Source organism: Polyodon spathula, chromosome 8 (genome assembly GCF_017654505.1).
Source record: "Polyodon spathula isolate WHYD16114869_AA chromosome 8, ASM1765450v1, whole genome shotgun sequence".
NCBI lineage: Eukaryota > Metazoa > Chordata > Actinopteri > Acipenseriformes > Polyodontidae > Polyodon > Polyodon spathula.
In genome coordinates this window covers 39815940-39840667 of record NC_054541.1, presented here as the reverse complement: position 1 = coordinate 39840667, position 24728 = coordinate 39815940, and the positions used below count along the sequence as shown (strand labels likewise).

The 24728-nt window shown below is 37.1% G+C and overlaps 1 protein-coding gene across 6 annotated transcripts in view; it reads left to right on the top strand.

The window, feature by feature from the left end:
* Positions 1-24728, top strand: part of LOC121319942 (myotubularin-related protein 5-like) — a 60554-nt gene that overhangs the window by 24077 nt on the left and 11749 nt on the right. For all 6 annotated transcript variants that reach the window (XM_041257926.1, XM_041257929.1, XM_041257925.1 and 3 more), the window contains 21 exons: positions 1132-1240; positions 2288-2401; positions 3805-3882; positions 4372-4485; positions 4730-4858; positions 5380-5478; positions 5921-6125; positions 6303-6409; positions 10372-10521; positions 11273-11341; positions 12181-12339; positions 12472-12728; positions 12821-12993; positions 13081-13154; positions 17334-17529; positions 17770-17897; positions 18280-18455; positions 19299-19435; positions 22537-22744; positions 23159-23355; positions 23620-23757. In XM_041257926.1, the coding sequence (XP_041113860.1) occupies positions 1132-1240; positions 2288-2401; positions 3805-3882; positions 4372-4485; positions 4730-4858; positions 5380-5478; positions 5921-6125; positions 6303-6409; positions 10372-10521; positions 11273-11341; positions 12181-12339; positions 12472-12728; positions 12821-12993; positions 13081-13154; positions 17334-17529; positions 17770-17897; positions 18280-18455; positions 19299-19435; positions 22537-22744; positions 23159-23355; positions 23620-23757 (3017 nt within the window). The remainder of the gene's footprint in view (positions 1-1131; positions 1241-2287; positions 2402-3804; positions 3883-4371; positions 4486-4729; positions 4859-5379; positions 5479-5920; positions 6126-6302; positions 6410-10371; positions 10522-11272; positions 11342-12180; positions 12340-12471; positions 12729-12820; positions 12994-13080; positions 13155-17333; positions 17530-17769; positions 17898-18279; positions 18456-19298; positions 19436-22536; positions 22745-23158; positions 23356-23619; positions 23758-24728) is intronic.

The window sequence follows — 24728 nt, the reverse complement described above, 5'->3', positions numbered from 1 at the left end:
GGTCAAAGTTGCTGGTACAGCCTGGGAACCACTTTGTGGTTATTGGATGCCAAGGGTCAGCTACACACAAAACTAGGTAAGATGTCTGGAGAATCCAGTTTAATTCTGTAGTGGAAAATAAATTGAAATGAAGGAAAATTTAAATATTTTTAATCAGATTTGCAAAATTAAGAATGTGAATGTGTGAAATCAGTGTACCTCCTAAATGTTGTTAAAGGTAGTAAGAAGATAGCTTACTAGCTTGCAGTCTGCAGAGTGGTAGAAGTGATTTGTGAAACTAGCCCCAGAACATTACAACTTTATTTTTTTGAAAGTACCTGAAAGCACAAAGACTGCTAGAGGCCCTTATAAAGGTCAAAAATGAGGAATACTAGTGCTATTGCTCTACACAAACACACATTGGCAACCATTCAAACAACCTATTTATCCTGAAAGTAGATTTGATGATACCATAAAACAGGCTAAACAGACTGTAATGCAGTAAACAACTGTATAACATCCATTGGACTAGCACACAGTCAAAGCAAATAGCTGTAACCCTAACCTTTTTGGCTTATATTTAAAGGAGAACTGTAGACTGACGTGTTACTCAGTGCTGTGTTATCCTTACTGTCTCCTGTGCTGTACCTATCCCTTCTGTTTTCAATATAATTAGGATTGCTTTTGTATATATTACTCAGCTGTTTAATGAAAATGAAGAGATACCCATGCAAGTTTGTAGGAATACAAACTGGAAAAGTTGTCAGATGAACATCCTATCCATATGGTGTATTCTAAACAATGGGTCCCGTTCACAGCCATGCTGTTGTCCAAGATTGATGACCATATGTGTACAACCTGGGTATTGTGTAGCAAAGTTAAGTCATAAAAGGAGAAGAGACAGCAACTTTTAAATGTGCATCCTAAACTGACACTTTTTAATATTACAAGAAATACAGTTTAGTGTTTTCTCACGTAGACACTGACATAGAAAACTGTAGATAACAACAGCAGTGACCAGCAAATTTTACAATCTTACTAGAGTTGGAACTACTGGAATGGTGTTAAATAGTGTTAAATAAAGTGGGTTTTAGTACTCATATTTGTGTGTGCTTTCAGTACCGTTTATTGTACTGCTTCTTCCTCTTTCAGTTTCACGTACATCCCAATCCTGCCAGGTAAACTTTTGGAGGTACTCTGCACCCCAACACCATTCATCATTGGAGTCAGTTCCTTCTTTCGTTCAGAGACACAGGAACTGGTCAGTGATCTTTTTTTTCTTTGAAATGCAGTTGTGGTTGAATAATGCATTCCTGTAGCAGTCCTGCCAGCAAGTTAATGACCAGAAATGCTGCAATGTGATTGTCTGAGTCACTTTTACTGTACTTATAGGTGTCCGATGTGCTTTGAGCCAAACCTATAGTTGTTCAAAATAATTTCCTTGGCACATTTGAGAGTTGCCGATTCAAACTAATCTTTGTAGTAACAACATAAGTCAAGTAATTAAGGCGTGATGACATAATAGTAAAATGTTGTACTTGGAAGCTTTACAACGTTGATTTATCTTGTACAGCAATGTAAGTCCACTGGTGCATTTGCTTAGAATACTGGGAAGCAGTTATGCTGAAATATGCCATGGCATCAAAATACCCTGTGTTTGAATCTTGGCTGTATTTGCAAGACAAGTAATGGAGCCCAGAGGTGTGGTGAGATACCAAATATGGATTAGGGTGGGTCACATTGCACAACTGCAGGGTAAATGAGGGGCAAAGCTACTGACTAGGAGTTGGCCTTGTCTGTCACTTTTTATTGGGTTTCTGTGTCAGCAGAGGGTTTTCTGGCCTTACCATCTCCAACAAATGCTTATAAAATAAGCATCCCATCATAATGCTGTATAAAAATGCTGCATTGCAAGAGCTCCCAGTTACTGCAATTCACTTAACAGGTCATTATTGAATCAAGCTAACTAAAGATATTATCAGCAGTGTGATTTCAGTGTTACTGTACAGGGACTACACAAAGTTACTGCCCTCTGTATTTCACAATGATGTTTTTTTGTCCTAGTCAGGTAGTACTGTTTTTCCTTAATTTTAGATAATGTCTACCAGGTTTTATTTTTTATTTTATGTTTGCAGAAAATAAATAAATGCTTTTTATAAATAAATTCTAAAACAATATTATAACAGTAATCCAAAATGCTTTTTTGTCACCATTTCAGCTTCATGTGTTATTATTGCAGCAGTAACATCTGCTGCTCTGATCCTTGATCGCATTGGTGTACTGAATGTTTTGTTTGTTTTCTTTTAAGTTGGATGTAATAATAGCAGATCTTGATGGAGGGACTGTGACCATTCCAGAGTGTATCCACATCTCATTGCTACCTGACCCTCTATTACATCAGACTCAGACTGTACTGTCCATGGTAACTAAATCTTTAACTCCTAAATGATTTCTTAAGCCATACAGCGTGAATGACATTATGTCCAGTGCCTAGTTTGATATCAAATTTCCATTGTTAAATCAACATTTATTTGGACATTGATATGCTGTACCTGCAATTTAAAACAGGATATTTATAATTGAAATTCAAAGTGTAGTAATTTCTATTATGTTGTCTGATTCTGCATTGCTGTTAATTATACCACACTTTCGTTCCATTCCTCTCCCCCGATATGATTATTTTAATGTCATTGCTGTTAAGTAAAAGCTTGTGCACAACAGTTGAATGCTAGTTGTAATTACACCTTGGTAGCGTCATTCGCAACAAGCCTAAAGCATGCTTACCATACGACAGGGGTGTTAGTAAAATATTTATTCCAAACAGTACTTTGGAATGTAATCTGTATAAACTACACACACATTTATTCAGTGACAGCATTAGCATCACGCATTGAATCTTGTTAATACTGTACCATGTAACCTTGCCTAAAAATAAATAAATAAATAAATAAATAATACATTGATTTACTTATCACAACATGCATACCCACTATAGGTCAGCTGATTGTTACTCCAAAATTGTGTTTAAAATCACTGATCGTTTATTTATTTTTTTTAATGTTATTGAATATTGTTAAATATTCATTACATCACTTCATTATGAAACTCCAAAGAAGCGCAAACTATATACAGTCAGTTTTCTTCAGTGTCCACAATTTATTTACAGGCTGTTTGCCAGGAATATATATCTGTCGTCCTTGTCTGGATCCAAGGCGGCACGCTTTCTTTTTTTGTTTACATCAAATACACAGAGGGGCGTATTTACAAAGCATTTTCAAAACTGATTCGCTGGTAGGATGGGACCAGCAAATCTGACGCTAGTTAACACAAGCAGGAAAAGAAGAGCATGTGCACTGCTTGTCTGGCAGAAATACTGTAAATAGGCAGGGCGTGTGGTACTTTTTTGTTGATAAACTTCAATAATGTTATTAACTGTGCACGTTACAAAAATGTAATTATTGAATCGATAATCCAGTATTTATATCAATGTATATAATGAGGAATGGAATCAATTGAAAAATTGATTTTCGATTTAATCATAGCAGCCCTAGTGTGATACTTTTGTAATACAAGCAAATACTGCAATGGTGTTTTTTTGTTTTGTTTTGTTCTTTTAGTTTTGCATCATTAGTTTGTCCAACTTTTCTTGCTGTGGTCACCTACAGTGCTGTTATTGTAAGTGTGCTGATGGTGAATCAGTTAAGTTGCTGTCCGTAACTTTTAATAAACCCCAGGCAAAAACAGCTAGATGGAAAACATATACTTGACTATTTCGGTGTTCTTGCATTAAAGGAATTGTGTTCATTAAGTGCATCCTTTTTTTAGATTTTAGATCCAGAGTTAGAGGTTGCAGATCATGCTTTTCCACCATCTGCTATGCAACCTTCTTCACTTAAAATCCAGGTAAGTTATGACTTTGCCATTTGGGAATTTCACAGCTCGTGGTTCTAGAATGTGTCCTCAAACTGCACCTTACCAGCAAAGTTTGGAACTTTTAAAACCACAACGATTTACTTGACAACCAATTTACTTTGGCAGGGTTGGTGTGATGCTAGATGGACTGTGTTTAAAATTTCTAATATATGATGGTTGCATGACCTCTGAATAAAGCAGGACTGCAGTAGGATGCATCATGTTTTCTAACACATTAACCCTGCAGTTTAACTGTGTACTTGTGCAGTTTTAAATGGACGTTTACTGAATCTGAACAGCTTTCATTTGGCAGAATCTGGTAGATGCCAGCTACAAATTTGATGTGTGGGATTGATAAGAAAGAGCAGTTCATCTCATGTTTTACATTACAGATGCATATTTATAGTAGACTTTACATTTCTTCTCTTTTTTCTTTGTTAAATATATAGGCTTATTGTTTTTTTCTGGTCTTTATTTCAGGATAAAGAAATCCGTGCTGTGTTTCTGTGGTTGTTTGCACAGCTGTTTCAGGGTCATCGCTGGTGTCTGCATGTCATTCGCATCCACCCTGAACCTGTCATCCGATTTCATAAGGCAAGAACAGCCATTTGAAACAAGTTTGTGCTTTGAAGAAATTGTTGCACAAAATAAATCAACTTAAAAAGTAAAGGCCAAAGTATCTGGTTTTAATAATATGTATCTTTTAAAACCTCGACTGTATGTTAATCCCACTGGTGTTTATCCTCAGGGGTGAATTACTATTCCTCAGCTAAGTACTTAAAAAAATATATGTGGAAAATGGTTAATCACATTTTTTGTGTTTTGCTTTTGTGTTCAGGCTGCGTTTTTGGGTCAGCGTGCTCTGACTGAGGATGATTTTCTCATGAAGGTATTGGACGGGATGGCATTTTCTGGTTTTGTATCGGAGAGGGGACCGTCTTACAGAACAATTGATCTTTTTGATGAAGTAAGATTTTTGTGTTTCTTTATTATATTGTAACTGGCTGTGGTGTGTAATGCATTGTGATTACGGATTCTGACCTGTGTGTGAGTGAGGTTACCGGTTCGCTCTCAGCCTCCTTCCTGCTCCAGCGGTACTTGACTTGGAACTTGTAGATAGTTGCAGCCAATCAGCAGGGGGGTATTATTACTGAACATACTAATGGTATTAAATTTAAAATTCTAATCCATACATTAATTAAAAAAAAAAAAGTTTATGACTGCATTTGAGTAGTATTTTAAAGGCTAGATTTTCATAACATTGATTTTCTAGTTTTTGCTGCATGAAAACCATAATTTGTTTCCAGAACAAATATACACTGGATCAAGCGAAAGTGCTAGTGTACCCTGTATAGCAGACTGTGTTTCCACACAAACTTTGCTTCTGCAAGCATGTTTTTTATTTCTTTGCTGTACATTGAAATCAGACATGTTCAAAACATCTGCCTTGTTAAGATGATCATATTTTTTGTTTTCCCTGACATTTAGCTTATAGCCACTGAAGTTGAGCGAATCAGATTGGAGGAGGGAAATCCACACAAAGTAATGAAGCACGTCAAGCAGCTGGCTGAACAACTCTTCAAAAATGTATGTATTTTGTAATTAGTGATTACATTAGTGAGTTTCTTCTAAGGCTGTATGGTCATGACTTTTTTTCTCTATCATGCCAGCAACACTATTGTTGTAGTCATAAGACAGAACACAAACTGCCAATGCAGGTAGTGGAAAAACACTGGCAGTGGCCATCTGCTGACCCATTAGCAGGTATTGAGAGGCCCTGGCTGGCTGGGATTTAAGACACAAAGCAGCAAGGTTGTTTTTGAATAGGGCTGTAAAATAATGATATGTATTGATAATTATATGAATTTTATGATTGGCCAGACTCATTGTTGATAAAGCCAGCTACGGTAGATGGGCAGTAGTATGTGTCAATATATCCCAAGCCAAGTGACTTAATGCCAACTTTGTATAAAATGTGATGATACAGATTATTTATTTATTTATTTATTTATTTATTTATGATTAATAGGAGAACCCTTACCCAACCGTAGCCATGCACAAGGTGCAAAGGCCAACAGAGGGCTCCCACTTGCGGTTACATCAGACAACCTTCCCCCACCTTGATGAGGTGACAGTTCAGCTGTTCATTGACCATGCCGCTGCCAAACAAAAAAACGAAATACCTGCTGTTAAATCAGAGAAGAAATGTATGGTGCCATCCGGACCTCCCCCCGGTAATCTGATTATCTTGTCAACCTATAGATTCTCTATTCATTAAACTGTTGAAGATGTATTATTAGGTTAATGGTGGAAAAAAAATGTTTAAGAAGTCTTCACTTGTTTTAAAGCCGCACATTTTTTGGAAGGAAGTTCTCTTTTGATATTAGCCTTTTTTTTTATTGTTTTTCCAGATACCATCATTGACAGCAATGTCCTAGCTAACAGTGCTCGGAGATTAGAAGTGGTCAGGAACTGCATTACTTACATCTTTGAAAACAAAACCGTAGAAGCTAAAAAGGTGGGTATCTTGAGTCATCATTTTTTGTGTACTTTAATGTTTTACATGTGTATCAAAAAACAAATTTAAAATAATTGAGTGTACCAAAATATGGTTATGAATACACTTTAGTCACTGGAGATCTTCAGTAGTCACTATTGGTACAAAACTCCACAATCCTCAAGGGGTGTTATGCCTCCTGTTTTTATTCCACATGTACCTTACATTACTATAATATAGATAGATAGACAGATATATTGTATATACAGTGTTGTGTAATAAATTACTCATGCATCATAACTAGGGTGCCGATTGACACAGTGAAATGTGATATTTTTCTTAATAGTACGATTATCAATACAGTGAAATTATGTCTGCTAATGTAAACATGAGCATGCATTAATTTGTGCCTACACTTCTAATTAGATAATATTATTTTTAGCATGTCCTCTAGCAGCCTCACCTACCAATCACTGTGTTCAGGGTGTTTTTGTCAAGTCCGCCGGCAGCTGAGCGAAATGGAAGCTGAGTGGGGGCAGGTTATTAATGTTGATAATCTCATCAGGGCAATGGTGAAATTCAGCCTGCTCTGACCATTTTAAAATCCATTGTGCACTCGCCTCATGTTCTTGGTAAGAGTCACACTGTGTATAAAATGTGTAAGGCTTGAATTTGCAGCGCTCCAGACTGGAACTAAAATTGTTGCAAATGCGACAGAAAAAAAATTGTGAAGTTTTTTTGGGGTTAGGCGCATTGGTGCCTGTAACACCAAAAACGCTGCCTTTCCCTTTTAAAAGCAGGTGTGAATATTTATGAATGCGCTAATGCCGTCCAAACGTGTTAGAGTGTAAACATTTAGTATTTATTGTCATAAATAGCAGAACAAACTCACTGCGATTTAAACTTGTTTTCACTGAAAAATAAGCAGTAACATGTAATCATAGCTGTCTGTGTTACATGTTGTCAGGTCAGGACTTCACTGACACAGAGCATGGGAGATCCAGCATGTTATTTCCCATGTTACAACTGTACACAATTAGAGGTGCCGTCAACAATTCCAGACACGATACTTGCAAAATGTTTAAAATATAGACATGCCACGTTCTTTGCAGTCACCAGCTGCATAGATTCACCGCTCAGCAGAATGTGGCAACAAACAAGTGAGTGCAGACATGAAGTTACTGTTTTAGTATAAACAGGAAACAAAAGCAAAACAGGCCGTGAAGCTTATTTGAACAAAAGTGCTTTACCAGTGTTACTGCACTTGCACACGCAAATAGTTTTTTTTTTTTCATGCTGATTTACTGTATCATGATACATTTCATATCGAGACCCACGTGTCGGTATACACGTCGTATCATGAAGACGCTGGCGATACCCAGCCCTAATCGTAAGTGTATTTTGCTTCCTTGTTTATTTTGCAACTTTTGCAATGGTTTTGCAATAAAACGTGGCACTAAACAGAACAATTCCAGTATAATTTTGATAGCCTAAAAAATGCTTTTCATATAAAAAATATATCCTATTCATTTCAGGGTTTCCTTCCCTAAATAAAAGGTGTAATGAAATACATTACAGTTAAGTTGTAAAATTTACTTACTTAAACAAATATGTGTGTGGTATAGAGTAACATTACATTATTTTCTAATGTTGTCATACATTTACTTATTTTCAGACAAAATACTAATTTATTTTCAATAATAAAAAATCTAGAAATGACATGTTTCCATTGATACAATTTAAATTTCAAATGTATATGTAGCATTTGTTTTGAACAATACACACGTGTACTGTCTGCCACAGTATACATTTGCTTCACCTTTCCAAAACTGTGTAGAGGATTTTCAACAGCTCTGCGATACATTCAAATCATAACCCTACACTTTGTCACTGTACCAATATTGGAAAGCCTTCTCAAAGGCAGATTCAGAAGTGTTGTCAAGATTTGGCATGTCCACAGACATTTGCGTTAGCAGGTTTACACATGTCACTTTAAGCTAATTTTTTTAGATGTTTTTATTACATTGTAGCGGCTGAAACCTTGCTCGCAGCCAACTGTTGACATCTGTACTACATTTACAATGGAGGCAACTTTAGTTATGCAGGTTAAGCTAAGTGGTACTAGTGAGGTACCTTTAGTAATTAACAGGTTTTGATTTGGGACTGCAACAAATAATGTTGACTGTATTGGAGATCTATGAAGTCAGTGAAAGAAAGATCAGGGCTAATAATTTGGCTTTTTAATTTTGATGTTTCTTACCTGACTTCTTGGCAAGGTAATACACAGTCTGCATAGCTGATATAACGGCATCCTTTTCTTTACTGAAGGTATTGACGATGGCACGCTGTGTACATGGCTGCATTGCTCATACTTCAGTAACAGCAACATGGTCTTTTGTATGGCCATGTTTTGTTAAATTTTTTTTTTTTTTTTTTAAATCTATAGCTCACTGGAATATTTTCTATCGTAGACAACCCATGGGTATAGAGATTTCAAGTATATCTAGAACTTTGACGTTTCTTTTCTTGTTGTTCTGACACATTTAAACTTTATTTTGTTTTTTGCTTCAGGTTGCATGGCCCCTGTAATTCCAAGTTTGCAACTTTTTCAGATTATTGAACATTATTGCTTGGATGCTTAGAAAATGAGTCTAAGACTTAGAAATTGCGACCTGTCTGCTGCATAATTTTTGACAAGAGAGAATAAATTGTAACCCTGTCTCTCTCTGTATGTTACACGTAAATTAATACTTATCTTGAGAAGCACATGTCAAATTGTGATGAATCGTTCTGAAGACTTTCTTTAGCACACGTTATTGAGCATGTAAGTTTCTGGGAATATATGCAGACATCTGTATATCGCACTTAAGTTTTTGCTTGTGGATATGCTGTCTTAGTAATTTTTTTTAGGTTTTCATTTTGCTGATGGTGTTTACAGCCATGGTAGGGTTTGTATGTTACTAACGTACATGTTTATAAGGAGGAGGATTTTATAAACAAGTCAGTTCTCCGTTAATGTTGGGTAATTCCTTTATCAGACCATTAACTCTCTTTGTAACATGTTTGCATAAATTATAGTTCAGATTATTATATTGGTTATAGCATTTGTTATAAGAATATTACAAACGAGAGGAGGCCATTTGGCCCATCTTGCTCGTTTGGTTGTTAGTAGCTTATTGATTCCAGTATCTTATCAAGCAGCTTCTTGAAGGATATCGGGTGTCAGCTTCAACAACATTACTGGGGAGTTGGTTCCAGACCCTCAATTTTCTGTGTAAAAAAGTGCCTTCTATTTTCTGTTCTGAATGCCCCATTGTCTAATCTCCATTTGGGACCCCTTGTTTCTTTTTACAGGTCGAAAAAGTCCCTTGGGTTGACACTGTCAAACCCTTTTAGAATTTTGAATGCTTGAATCAGGTCGCCACATGGTCTGAGACTGAATAGATTCAATTCTTTTAGCCTGTCTGCATATGACATGCCTGCCTTTTAACCCTTTGCAGTCCATTCAGCACTTGTAGGACTGCAAAGGGTTAAACCCGGAATAATTCTGGTCGCTCTTCTTTGCACTCTTTCTAGAGCAGCAATATCGTTTTTGTAGCGAGGTGACCAGAACTGAACACAATATTCTAGATGAGGTCTTATAATTATGATGCACCACCAGTACATATTTTGCCTTCAGTATTAATACTGAGCTGGGGGTTATTTAGTTTCAAATACTTTTTTTTTTTTTTTTTTTTTTTTTTGTATGTGAGGATTATCAATGTTGAAGTAACATGTAGTCTATCGTATAAGTAAGGTTCAAATCACATAGAAATAAACCACTTGCATATTTTGCTTGGACTGGTGAGAACAAATAAAGGACAACACTGAAGGTATTTAGCAACTTTGAGGACTTACACACAAAGTTTGATGTTCTAGCTACAAGCTGTTTCAGTCAGTACACCTTTTGAGTTTTAACTTGATTTCAATTTTTATTTTACCAGTTGTTGCCTGCAGTTCTGAGGGCACTAAAGGGGCGTGCAGCCCGGCAATGCCTGACCCAAGAGCTGAACCTCCATGTACAACAGAACCGGGCTGTACTGGACGATCAACAGTTTGACTACATTATCCGGATGTTGAACTGTGCCCTGCAGGTATTATGCTTTCTTATACTGCTGTTAACAGCTTCTTTCACTGTAACAAAATGTTGTGGTCTACATAGATTCATAGACAAATAGTTTGTTCTTCAGCAGCTAGCAAACTTGTAACGTACTGCAATCAGCGAAAATGTAATTTTATAAAGAAACCTTTAATAAAAGTAGCCATGTTATCTTTTCACAACAGACCGTAAGTTATTTTCTAATTAAACAAACCACCTTGCTTTTGTCACTTCTGCTGGTATTATGAAGACTTTTCTCTATATTTGACATATCTGCAAACAATGTTGCATAATTGGCACAGCTCTCTTAAAGATATAAGAATGTACCCTGGTGGAAAGTTTTGTTTCCGCTGCTGATTTTGGTATGTTTAATAGAAAGGTTTAGAACAGGTCTGTGTCAATCTAGTACACGACTCCTTTTTCAGATGTGTGGATTTACTGTGGAGAGACTACAGTAATAATGAGATGCTTTATTTTAATTAAATCTCATTTTTGCATTTTAAAAGTAATTTCAGTATGTCAAGAAAAGGTACTAGACCTAAAACGCATTATCAACAGATGGCTCACAGAAAAGTAGAGGACCAACATGGAAGAGTACATAACCGTGCATATTTTAAAGAGATTACCTTGTAATTTACTAGATTACACCTGTTGTAAACTGCATGTGATTGTATAGCAACATACATGAATGTCGTTCAGAGTTGCAGGTGTCTAGATTTTGCTATAATTCACTTCTCCTCTCATAGGACTGCTCTCATATGGATGAACATGGAATAGCAGCAGCACTTTTACCCCTCGTTACAGCCTTCTGCAGAGTAAGTCAATCCTTTCTTACATTTAAAAAAAATGAATTCTTAAAACAGTTTTTGTTAGTCAGAGGAATAGTATTGTTCATATATGTGTATCTTCTCTCTCTCTCTCTCTCAATTCTCATTAAAGCAGTCCCAGCTAAATTTAGCAGTCACTTATTGTAAATTGCTTCTTATAATGCTAATTCAGTTAACACAAATGTCCTGTTTGTACAGATAATTTTGTGCGCACGCATCAATGCCATTTCCATGAAGCAGTGCATGAAACCGGCATTATCTTTGCAGACAAAAGTGGGGCTGTTGAAAGCAGTGGAAAATGCACCACTGTCATAAGAAATGTTTCTGCAGATTTCAACATTCCCTCAGATACTTTGTCAACCATTTTGAAAAACTGGGGTACAATAATACAGGCCTGTGAACAGCAAACTGGATGCAAGTTGTTCACTTTTACGATTTCTTAAATACCCCGATGTTGGGCACGACTTGCTTTTGTGGTTTTAAAAATGCCTTTGATCTGAATGGGACATGTAGATTTCAAGTGAAGTGAATTTATAATGTATACTTTTTAGAAGTTCAGTTACAACAGTGTTTTCAATAAGATGCACAATGCTTTTAAATGTGTACTACTTTTCATTGTACTGCAATTTAAATTGGATTTATGGCAATAAAAACTGACAGTATGCATTTAGGTTATATTCTGAATAACGTTGCATCTTTGTGGACTGCAGTGTCGATGTGTTTCATTGTTGTGATTGTTATGTTGCAAAAATTTGCCATACATTGTAATTCTTTTTGCCAACTTCTACAAATCCTTACTTGAACTTTACTGTGTATTTTATTTTTAGAAACTTGGAGCGGGAGTCACCCAGTTTGCCTACAGCTGTGTTCAGGATCACAGTGTCTGGACCAACATGCAGTTTTGGGAGGCTATGTTTTACAGCGACGTCCAGAATCACATTCGTGCACTCTATCTTGACGGCAATGAAAATGAGAAACATAGCCAGGTAATAAGTGCTGCATTAATACATGCACATTTTTACCACTGTTACTAAAATGCTATTTAAAGACTAATGCCCTTTGCAATGTAGAAGATAGAAGCACGATTAAGCTTCTCTCGCTATTTACATCTCCAACAGGAACATGAGTCTGTACCAGAAGACAAGTCTGCACTAGAGATTGCTTCTGAACAGTGGAGACAGTGGCCAATGCTGAGCAAAGACAAGCAGCAGGAACTGATTCAAAAGGAAGAGAGCACTGTGTTCAGTCAGGCTATTCACTACGCCAATCGCATGAGCTACCTGCTGCTCCCCCTGGACACCAGCAAGAACAGGCTCCTGCGCAGCGCTGGGTTGGGGGACTTTGAGAGTGTCAGTAACAGCTATGTCACCAACAGGTATTATAAGGCAACCATTGTAGACTTATTTCACATCTCAATGGAATACATAAAATAAGAACAGTGGATAACTGTTTCCCTATTCTATGCAGCATTGCGGGTAGCATGGCTGAAAGCTACGACACTGAAAGTGGTTTTGAAGATGCCGAAAGTTCTGATGTTGCCAACTCTGTGGTCCGGTTCATCAACAGATTTGTGGATAAAGTTTGCACTGAAAGTGGTGTGACCAGTGAGCACCTAAAGGCGGTTCACTTGATGATACCAGGTATGATCTGCGCGAATGAGGGATCAGAATTGTTGTGCTGGTTCAGCGTAGCGTGTTTCCTTTTTGTGATACTGGTTTTATTTGCAGATATCGTGCAGATGCACATTGAGACCCTGGATGCTGTTCATAGGGAAAGTAAGAGACTGCCAGCTATACAAAAGGTAACAATTCATATTTTTATATAGGGCTGGACCAAGGTTCTCGGGGACGCAGGTACCCATGTCTTTTACGCACGCATCATTTGACGGACTTCCAGGTTTTCAGTTATCTGCGTCCCAGGGACATGCGTCCGTCTGACGCCCCACCACTTTTTTTTAAACTTGCAGGCTATAAGCTGAATTGTGTGACGTGCAAGCTTCAGAATGTTGGCGGGCTCATGCGTTGTAGTGCCAGCTGTGGAGAACGTCTTGGATTGGAGTGGACTGATCACTATACTGAGTTGTGCTTTTCGCGTTTTGCTAAAAAATCAATTGGACTTTCTTGCTGACTGCTTCCCAAGCATAAGCAATTGTTTAAAAACCTTAGACAGGTCTGCATTTTTTTTTTCACAGTAAAAAACGGCTTATTTCATGGTCTAAAAATAGTTATTTCAAGAATTGTCATGATTTTTAAACATAATATTTATTAAAGCAGAAAAAAAGTAGCGTTGTAGCATTCATTACTGATAATTTTCTCTAGAGTTATGATGCAACAAATGTTTCTAAATATTTAAATGGTTTTAAGGTTCTGGAGCATTCGGTCACCTTTAATATTGAGTGCAATATTACTTTAATATTGAATGCCTGGTTGAGTAGAGTGGTTAGTTGGTATTTGATCTTTATGGAATTTTCTTTTTGCGTATTATTTTGCTATGCCTTTTTGTTCCTCGTTCTTTTATACAGAAAACGTTCCGTTTATCACTTTTAGTGTACCATAAAATTAAGACTTTGTACTTTATTGAGACCACCAACATTTTCAATGGGACTCCCAAAATTTCCTCTGGGACCTTCAGTTTTTTTAGTTGTGGGTCCTGGACCTTCAATGGGGAAAGTTTTGGAGAGCCCTGGACTGGACAAAGACATATAGAACACAAGCCTGGTACCCAACACCTCAAAATCAAGTTCCTTGCCAGGTATGTTCAAGAGATGACCTTACTGGTTTGTCTGCGGGTATAACTATGCATGCAGGATCTATTAGCTGAGTGAACTAGCAGACTAAACTAAAAACGGCTGCAGTGTTGGATTGCATGGCAGATGGATTATTTGTTGGATCTTTCTGTACATGGAGAGTGCTGGTGGATTAATCATTACAATCCTTTTTTGGAGCAAGTGATTGCTGTAAGCTAAAATAAAGGCTTTTGGAAATACAGTATTTTTGAGCAAAATTCTGAAAAGCAGACTTTCACTTTTTATTTTATTTTTTAAATATAAATCCGAACACTGGTCAACATGTACTAACATGGACTGAACCTCTGCATTATAACCCAGCACTCGCTGGTAGCATTAAGTGTGTATTCCAGTATGTTGTGTAGTACCGTGTACTCTTTTTGGTATTATATTGCCAATAGTTTTTCCTGTTTTCTTAATCCAGATGTGTTGTATGGACAGGACTTGCAGGCTAGAGTGATTAAAGTTAGTTGGAAAGTTTTTTTCAAACACTTTGTCATAGATCTTGGTTGTACCGTCTGATTTTACTAAAACATATATCCGGACAGCATAAAATCAATTGGGTGTCCTTTTTTTGTTGTTCTATTCTATTGTAGAACTTCTTAAACAAATATATTGTGCCATTAAAAGGGGATATCGTGACCGACGAATTACAGCGTCTGACCAGCAGCGTGTGAGCGATATCTTGCTATCTCTATAACTTAAGAATGCTATAATTCATTCCCACTATTTGTGTCATAATTTGCAAAAGTTTTATTAATGCAGCACTCCATAATGTTGTCCATAAGCTGTGGAATAATGCATTATGTCTGTTTTAAACAGTCTGTCGTAATGTATCTAGTTTTTTGTGTTGAACATTAAATCATTTATAGCCATAATGTACTGTTTACTCAGTAATCATATAAATAATAGGACTAATAAAATCTCACAGAATACTCTGAGTAGGCGTCGTAAGTTTTATAGTAACTCTTAACTCCAACAGTGTTTTATTTTACAGTTCTTTCTAAAAGTCACGATTACTGTTGCTGATGACTGCATGTATTTATGATGCTGCAGGGCTTGAATTTCATTTTTGTGTGCCGAGGGGATTTCCCCCCTGTGCTGCAGCCAATGGGAAGGATTCCAAAATTTTAGGGGGCAATGGCAAAAGAAAAGGCACTTTTGCATTATTTATGCAAAAGTGCAAAATTCGATCTTTTGATTTGTATAATGCATATTACGTACATGAAAGTTACATTAAAATCCGCTGCAAAATTGTTACGTAGCAACTCTACATGGTGCCACTGCAGTTTGTGGAGCAGGATATATAGTATCCAAAGCACTGGGCTCGTACCTCTCGGCTGTATACGTCAGTAAAGTATGTACTGAATACCTAGTGTACAAGACAGCGCTTCTCTTACACTATGGTAGAATGTTTGAAACATACAAAATATACGCTAACACTAATAATTTTAATTTAAAAAACTGAGTACCGTCTGCCCCTCTCCACTCCAGCTCGTGTTATCCAGAGGCAAACCTTTAATTTCTTCACTGACTCGTATCTTCATAGAGGCATAGCCAATCTCTGGGGTCACTTGACAAGCATAAGTTCATATTATTATTAGTATTATTAATATTTTTAGTAGTAGTAAAATGTGACTGATAACCTGCTTGGAACGATGACTGTTAAATAAAGCTTTGTCCACTGCAGTTGGTGCTTGTGCAGTGCTTACTCTATATATCGCAAGCAGGCTCAATTACGTGTATTTTTATTTAAGTTATAAAAACATGATTATTGTTATGTATAATGTATTTTTTAAACTACTACTTTATTAATATGGATTACCTGTAAAATAATAGGATTTCAATCAAATACAAAAAAGTACCTATGGTGACGCCAATAATAAATTATGCAAATGAGTACCATCAAAGGTTCGAACCTTCCTTCGGTAATGTGTTTTCTGAGTCTTCGAAGGTCAAAATGTACCCTTCGTTGCAGCCCTACCTAACAGCTGTTCATCGCTGTGAGGCAGAGCACTCTGCATTGCTTTTGTCATTGCCTGACGTGAAGTTTTTGCTGCAGAAGAAAAGGGTGCTTTTCTTTTTAACCAGCGCTCCATTTCTCTTTAACTCTTTACAGTTTTCTCAATGTTTTTCACTGTTTTCATTTACGTATGTTTAACTACTGGATCGTTTGTACTGCGTGCATGTAACATTAAATGAAAGGCCACAAAATTCCCTTTCATATTATCTAAGTTGCATACTATATGTGGTAGAGAAGAATATATGATTAAAAAAAAAACGTTTTTCCAAAATAATCATGTTTGGTCACATCTGTATATATTGTGATCATAGCTTGCTCAAAAAACAAACAAACAAAAAAAAAAACACACTGCACCATTGAACCTCAATATGAAATGAACAAGGTGGGGTGGGGTGGGGGGGGGAGTCTGAGCTTTCCAACGATACCTCCCCTTTCAGTGTAGCTGCTAGTGATGGAGCAGTAGACTCAAAACGAAACCTATGCTGTGAACTCTCACATGATGAGAGGCTTAACTTCCAGCTAGGAGTACCGCATATACACACTGAATTTGGAAAGCCCAGAGTCTGTACTTTTAAACAAGCCATCAACCAGATAGGTGGTTTTTACAGTGCCTGAGTAATATGTGTGTAAGCTTCGGTGTGCTGGCCCTCCAAAATTAATAGGGCTTAATACCGGCTTTTATTTTCAAAACTGTTTACTTACTGCAGTGTACTGAGTTGCTATAGTCCTTAAAGATAGCGATACAGAATCACGTTCGAGAGAATAAAGTCTCGCAGCACTTAAAATATCCAGCATTACTTTTATTTATTTTAACCGGAGCTACTCAGAATGTGGCTCATAGTGCTTTCGTCACTGACACCCACTTCCTTAGAGATTGTTGTAGCGTTTCATGCATTCTAAATTGGGTGAAAAATACAGTAGCTTAGTGTCTTGAAATATCTCTGCAGGATTTTCCCGCACTGAAAGTTGCAGATATACGGGAGCAACTTGGAAAATGAGTGATTCCTGCAGTCCCACACTGAAATTCAAGCCCTGCGCTGTGTTCTTTTGCTTTTCTTTTAAATGCTTTTTATTTATTTATTTATTTATTTATTTATTTTTTGGTGTACATTTGTTCCCAGTGGTCAGTGTAAATGACACGAGTCAGTGAGTTGTACTTCTTTCACTTGCAGCCAAAGCTGCTGCGTCCAGCACTGCTGGTGGGTGAGGAGCTGGTGATGGAGGGGTTGAGGGTATACCTCATTTCAGATGGCCGAGATGAGGCAACAGGTGGAGTAATGGGAGGACCACCCTTGCTTCCTGCAGAGGGCGCGATCTTCCTTACCACTTATCGACTCATCTTTAGAGGGACTCCCACTGACCCCTTGGGTACGTTAAAAGAAGGCGGCAAGATGAAGGGACAAAGGTGTTTTCAGAATAAACAATTTAAGTAAATTACTTGAAAGGTGTTTCAAGTTTTTAAAAGGCATGGTTGGACTAACAAAAATAGAGATTTTCCATGATTTTATATACTATCTATTTCAGTCAGTTAAGGCAAAGCTGCAGCTGTGCTGTTTATTTGCTGGTACAGGAAGAGTTCTAACAACAAGCACGCTTCTCTATTTCCAGTGGGTGAGAAGGTGGTAATTCGGTCATTCCCCATTGCATCCCTGACAAAGGAGAAGAAGATTTCTGTTAGTGTGCAGATGGACCAGTTCATCCAGGAAGGGCTGCAGTTACGATCGTGCACTTTCCAGGTAAGAAAAATAAACTGTACTGTGGCGGGGGGTGGGGGGGGTATAAATCTGTTGCTTTTTGTACAAAATTGTTCAGTACCGTGTAGAGGCATCTTTAATCTCTTCTCTTTCAGATAAGTAGTTTTGATTGTAGGGTGCTCAGCCAATTTCCAGATAAATGTTCCATATTTACCCAGAAATCTCAGGAAGCTTAGAGTAAATGGGCAATAGTCCATTGAGCCTAAATGATGTCAAATATTTGTTTAGTTTTAAGAACATGGTGCAGGATCACGATGTACTCTGTACTTGCTGATCACAATTGAGTTTCTATTTCATGGGCACTTGAAGTGCTCAACCTGAACATGTACAATTTCTTTTTTGTTTTGTTACCGGTCTGTTTCAGTTAATGAAGATTGCTTTTGATGAGGAGGTAGCATCTGACCTGGCAGAAGTGTTCAAGAAACACCTCCACAAACTGCGCTACCCACAGCATGTCAACGGCACTTTTGCTTTCACTGTTGGACAGTCATTTAAACTGGTGGTTGAACACAAGCATAAGGAGAAGAACCAGTCGTTAAAGTAAGATTAAGTTTACAATTGCAGTGTAATTAAACCATGAACCTCTGTGCCCCTCCTTGTTCCAGTTTGCTGAGATTCGAAAGTACTCCTTCCGGTGTTAAACACAGAAGTAGGTAGAAATGTCCTTGGTATGTGTATTGCCACTTACAAATGATGACGGTATGTCATTGATCCTAGAGAAAAGGATAATGTAAAAAAAAAAAAAAAATTCTGTATTAAAACAAACAAACAAAAAATCCTTACCCACAACCAGGTAACTTCATTCTTTATTTTACAAACCTTTACGCTTGCTGTATTTGTTTTTATAGGGTTTTTTTGTGCCTGTTATTCCGTCTCAATATGGCGGGGGGGGGGGGGGGGGGGGGGGGGGGGGTATTTATGTTAAATACGAATCTCTGTATTTCTGCCTCAGTTCTTGGCAGATGACTGAGTTGTTCCACAGACTCGAGTTTGGTTTAACCATGGTTCATAACAGCCACTTGACAACACAAGACTACAGAGACTTGCTCACTTTCCTTCACTCGGGGTGTGAAACGAGCATTAGCACTGGCTGATTATCTTTATATTTGAAAAGATCGCCCAAACTGCACTGTTGGTTATGTTTACTATGCTGTTGTCTTGCATAATACTCACTTGTGCTATATTAAAAACACAACTGATGACATCCAGCACTACAGTGATGGTCAGAAAAAATTTGTATTATTCAATTCTAGTAAAGTGGTGGGTTCAGGGTGCTTCTTAATGTCCAATGTAGTTAGTGTATACAAATAATAAATTATATAAATAGATTTTTCGATTTCATTTCTTGAATCCTTTTTTCTGCTGTTTTTCCTTTTACTTCAGAACCCTTTCCAAGAACTTTGTGAAAAATGCTAAGAGAACGATGAGCCGTCAGCATGTGACACGAAAGAAGTACACGCCCCCAACATGGGAAAACAGGAGCAGCCTTCAGTCTGAGGTTGATGAGGATGACATTTCAGGTAGAAGGAACCTCGCTGAATTAAACCAGACAGTATTTTTTTTTGTCCAGAAGGTGTATATATCATAAGTTTGATTCTAGCCTTTTCACTTTTGGTATCCCAGAGATGCGTTTATGATGCCCACTGGCTAACCCAATAGTTGATTGTTGGCAGTGAAATTCGAACTAGTTTAATTCAAGTTACAGTTTATTAAACAGAGCCTGTCCTGTGTCATATTTTTTCGTTGAGAAATACACATACATATTTGTAGTGTCACTACTTGATTTGAAATAATTTGCAGCAAAAATGAAATGACACTTGCGGATCAAATCGATGCAAACTCTGTGTCTCAGAACTATGATATATATGATATATATGTAATAGAACTTAATATATATATATATATATATATATATATATATATATATATATATAGATATATATATATATATATATATATATATATATATATACTGTGACAGGGTCTTCCTCGGGTCACGCGTGTGGGTCGCCGCTGTTCAAGCATACAGAGAGACAGAGGTTGGTGTTGAAACGCCGGCACAGGCGCGCAGGATTTATTAACAAAAACAGAAAGTGAAAGTAAAATAAAGGCGGTCATGTGACGTTACCAGCGATGGTAACGCACAGAGGACATATACAGTAAACCGTACAAAAAGTGCAAAATAAAACACAATACCCCAAACTATAACTCAAAAAGGTGCCGTGAAAACGGCAGGCCTTGCAGCAGCCCCGATCACAGCGATCGCCATGCTTTTATACTGACGCTCTGTTGAGACACGCCCACCTGCCTGCTGGAACAGCTGATTGCTTTCAGCTGCTGCTCCACGCAGACGGGTAATTGTCCCCAGCGGAGCGCCACAGTAGCTAAACAATTAAATCAATTGTAACAATTAACACAAAAACATACAATAAACTACATATTTTACTGTGCAAGGCTTACATTTTTAAAAAAGCCTTCTTGCCTCCCCATTTCCCAGTTTCTAAAGTTCCTATCTACTATATTATTACACAACACTGCGGGATCCAAAGTGAAATACATTGGGAGTCCTAAGGAATGGCAAACAGGGACAAAAATGTTGGATATTTCAGTCAGCTCAATAAAGTATTGCATAGAATATCTGTAACTCGCAGTATAACTTTGAGAAAGCTTGTCAGATCAACATCGATTGTGCATGTGCGGATCAGGGGGGTGGAACTGTATCTATAGGTAGAACAATCTCTGCCAGCCAATGGAGTCGTTGATACCGCCCACAGACTGTGATTGACAGAAGTAGTTTTGGCACAGTGAAATGTAAAAAAAAGAAATAGCTAGTGTCACATTGAAATGTAAATAGCAAGACAGAAAAGGAAATGTAGCCAAAATGTAAATGGGCAGAGTGAAATGTAAAAAAGCAAGTGACAAAAGTGAATAAATAAATAAATTAATAAATAAATTAATGTAGAAATATATAAATTAATAAATATAGAAATGAATGAATAAAAAGGGAAATAAGTAAATAAATACATAAATGAACAAATAAATAAATGTCCATGTATTTATTTATTTATATATTTATTTATTTCTACATTATTTAGTCCTGTATTTATTTATTTATTTATTTATTCATTCTTAATTTTGGCATGGGATATCCTCCATAATGAAAAGACTTACCCACGATTATAGCAGCACTGTGTTGTACATCCCCAAACTCTTAGATACAGCTCCAGCTGATTCTGAATGTCTGCAGAATGGACACGTATCAAATAAACTAGCAAATGAGATTCGGAAACAATACATTTCCTTTAGGAATGAGGTATTTGAAGATGGTCCGATCTAAAAAAATAAGTATAGCATTTTTTCATCCTTCGTATTTGGTTTGCATTTGCATTTCCTGACCAACACATGCATAATCATCTACACAGCATTGAGTGGGAAAGTGTTTTTGTTATTTCTGTGTACCACAAGATGTCTGTAACAAACACCCAAACAGACAGTTACAATGGCAACAGTGTTGCCAAGTCTCATGAGAAAAAAAAAAGCAGCACTGCCTTTTTAATTCTAGTTTTTCTTAGTTGAACTGGTAGGGACAGGATGATTCTAATGACGTGCATATACATTGACACCAGTCAATCACGCAACCCACGACTCTCAAAAAATTAAAGCCCAATTCCACGTGTTATAAGCAGACTTAGCAACTGTGATGGTAATCCGTAAACCTACAAATGGAAAGAAAAACATACCGTTCCACTGCCATATCAAAGTTGTGTCATTAACTTTAAGTTCAAATTGAAAAAAACAGATCCGAAGGATGACAAAATGCAATATTTATTTATTTTTAGGTCAGATCATCCTCAAAGACCTAATTCCTAAAGGAAATACATTGTTTCCGAATCTCGTTTGCTAGTTTATTTGATATGTGTCCATTCTACAAACATTCAGAATCAGCTGGAGCTTTATCTAAGAGTTTGAGGATGTATGTTGTAATAACACAGTGCTGCTATAATTGTGGGTAGGTCCCTTCATTCGTTGGAAATGAGAACAACTCCATCTTGGTTTCCTTTTCCCGCAACCACTTACAAAGCACAGACGTTTACTTTTTTATTGAATGCAGCATTAATCATAATACATCAAAATACAACATGCAATGAAAACATATACAGTGTGAAAAACGAAAGCTGCCTTATGGAAAATTAGATGAACCATGTTTGTCACACAGTCTAATGGTTTTTCCACACTATATAGGTAATATAGCTTATACAACGCTTCATTGTGCATGCGCTGGTATGTTTCAGGGTACATGCGAAAGTCATGTTTTGTGGCTCAGAAGAGATGCTTGAGAACAGTGATTTTGGACATAGCAGTGTGGCATTGTGCAGATGTTTGAGATTATTATACAATGACCAAATACATTTGGAACAGCAAGGTGGGATAGTTCATGTTTTATATTTCATGAAGTGTTGTTCTACCCTTTTAATGTTGTTCATTTCAGCATAAAACTGAAAATAAAAACACAGAATACATTGAAGCTCTAAGTTATTTAATATTGCACAATACAGATATTTTTATAGTGGTACCAGGTTCATACCTCGGCATTTATCTGACTTGCATGTTTTTGTTACAGTTTCAGAAGAAGTGGACCAGAGCTCCTTGACCCTGTCTTCCACCATAAAGTCCTCTGATAGGCAAACAATGAGCAACGTGGTGGAGCGGGCATGTTGCAGGGACTATCAGCGGCTTGGCCTGGGGACCCTGAGCAACAGCCTGACGAGATCAAAACATGAACCTTTCAGGATATCCACGATAAACCGCATGTATGCGGTTTGTCGGAGGTAAGATTAGTATTATTTTATTACTAATTTATTTTACTGGGTAAGCAAAGACCAGTTTTTCCAGCATTGGTTTCCTTTCAAGTACAAAATGTAACCATTACTGAAATAGTGTCTGGTCCCTGGGAAAGAACACACCACTGTTTTGTTTTCAGGTTATGTAGAATAAACAAGGGAAAGAAGACGAAGCATGATTTAAGTTCTAAAAAAAAATGCAGGCTGTCCAAGAACGTGAATGATAGTAAAATTGTAATAATTGAGTTTTTTCTAAACAAAGAATTAATTTGTTTTGCAGTGCTGAGAAACAGGGGTTTTGTTTATGAACACCTTTTTTTTTTTTTTTTTTACAAACAGAAAAAATGGGAACTATATAGACATATAACATTTGCTGATAAGTATATATTATTTTGTGTGCAGCTATCCAGGTCTGCTGATTGTGCCCCAGAGCATCCCAGACTCCACTATTCAGCGGATATCACGCTGCTACCGGCAGAACCGCTTCCCTGTGGTTTGTTGGAGGAACTCCCGGACCAAGGCTGTTCTGCTCAGGTCGGCCGGGCTGCATGGCAAGGGAGTAGTGGGATTCTTCAAGTCCCCTAATGCACCAACAGCAGGTTAGCAGCCGTTTCAAGCCAGTCTGTACTTCTGGATTCAGTGCTGTTTTTGAATAACAAAGTACGTGTTGTGCTACAAATTGTAACTGTTACGTGTCTTGTAACAAAAGAATATTGGAGGTTGCTTGTCTAAACCTTTTTATAGCTGTCTTCTAATGCTTGGCATGGAAAAACTGCTGAATAAATCGCTATTGTGCTTGCTTGTCACTCCACAAAGGGAGTTTGTACCACTATTCAAATGAATTGGGCACCCTTTCTTTCTAGGACCCTCTCAGGCAGACTCCACCAGTCTGGAGCAGGAAAAGTACCTGCAAGCTATCATCAATTCCATGCCTTCCTACTCGGATGCAGGCGGGAGGAACACACTGAGTGGCTTCACCTCTGCACACATGAGCAGCTCAGGTAGGCATTATTATTAAGGATACGATTTTGTCACGGCACATTTGCAGCTAAAAATAAACAATTTAACAGAATGATCATGGCTACAAAGATTTGAACTTAAAGAAATAGATTTATTAAATATATTTATTAATGTAAAACAGGTTCATATTTGTGCTAAATAAACATATGTAATGTATTTAGTGTGTTTTCTTTTAACACACGCTCCTAATCAAAAGTAAATATAGATTTTTTTTTATTATTTAAATAAATAAATAAATAAATAAATAACAGTACCTTTTCAAACAGCCATAACAGGAATATGCTAATAGTCTGACCACAAATTATTTTTAAAATAAATGTACTGTGTAAGTGTTCACCTTTTTAGATGTTTCTTAACTGCAGTAACTTTGCACTGCTGCCAATTCAAAAGAAATGGCAAATTTCACAGGTTCTGTGGAAGTCGTGACCACCGTGATATAATTGTATACATAATAATTATTACATGAAGCACACATTTTTTTAAACACAGTATTCAGTTGGTTGTAAAAAGTGAAAGTTTTCTATGTTGCTGTCAACAATCAAGGACATTCTTAGAGCATCACTGTTATATGATAATAGTATAGACAGGGTTTTTATGACCATAAAATGTCTGCATATTTCTCACTTTGTGGCTTTTGTGGTTGAATTATATTTGTTTAGACTGTTCTATGTTCTGAAATTTTAGTGTAAAAAAAAACAAACAAACAAACATTGGTGTGATAGGGCCTGTGGAGCAGTTGAGGAATGCCAGCACATGGCCTGTAAGTAATTTATCTTTGTATCAAGAATTTAAATCCTGAATTCAGTTGGGATAAATCTGATTGATTTGCAATGATTAACCTAAACTTTTTTTTTAATGTAACTAAATGGCTGCCAAGCAATTGATGGGCTATATTGCATGTTGTAATCCTGTATAATTCACATGTACTACACTGCACACTACTTCTACAAAA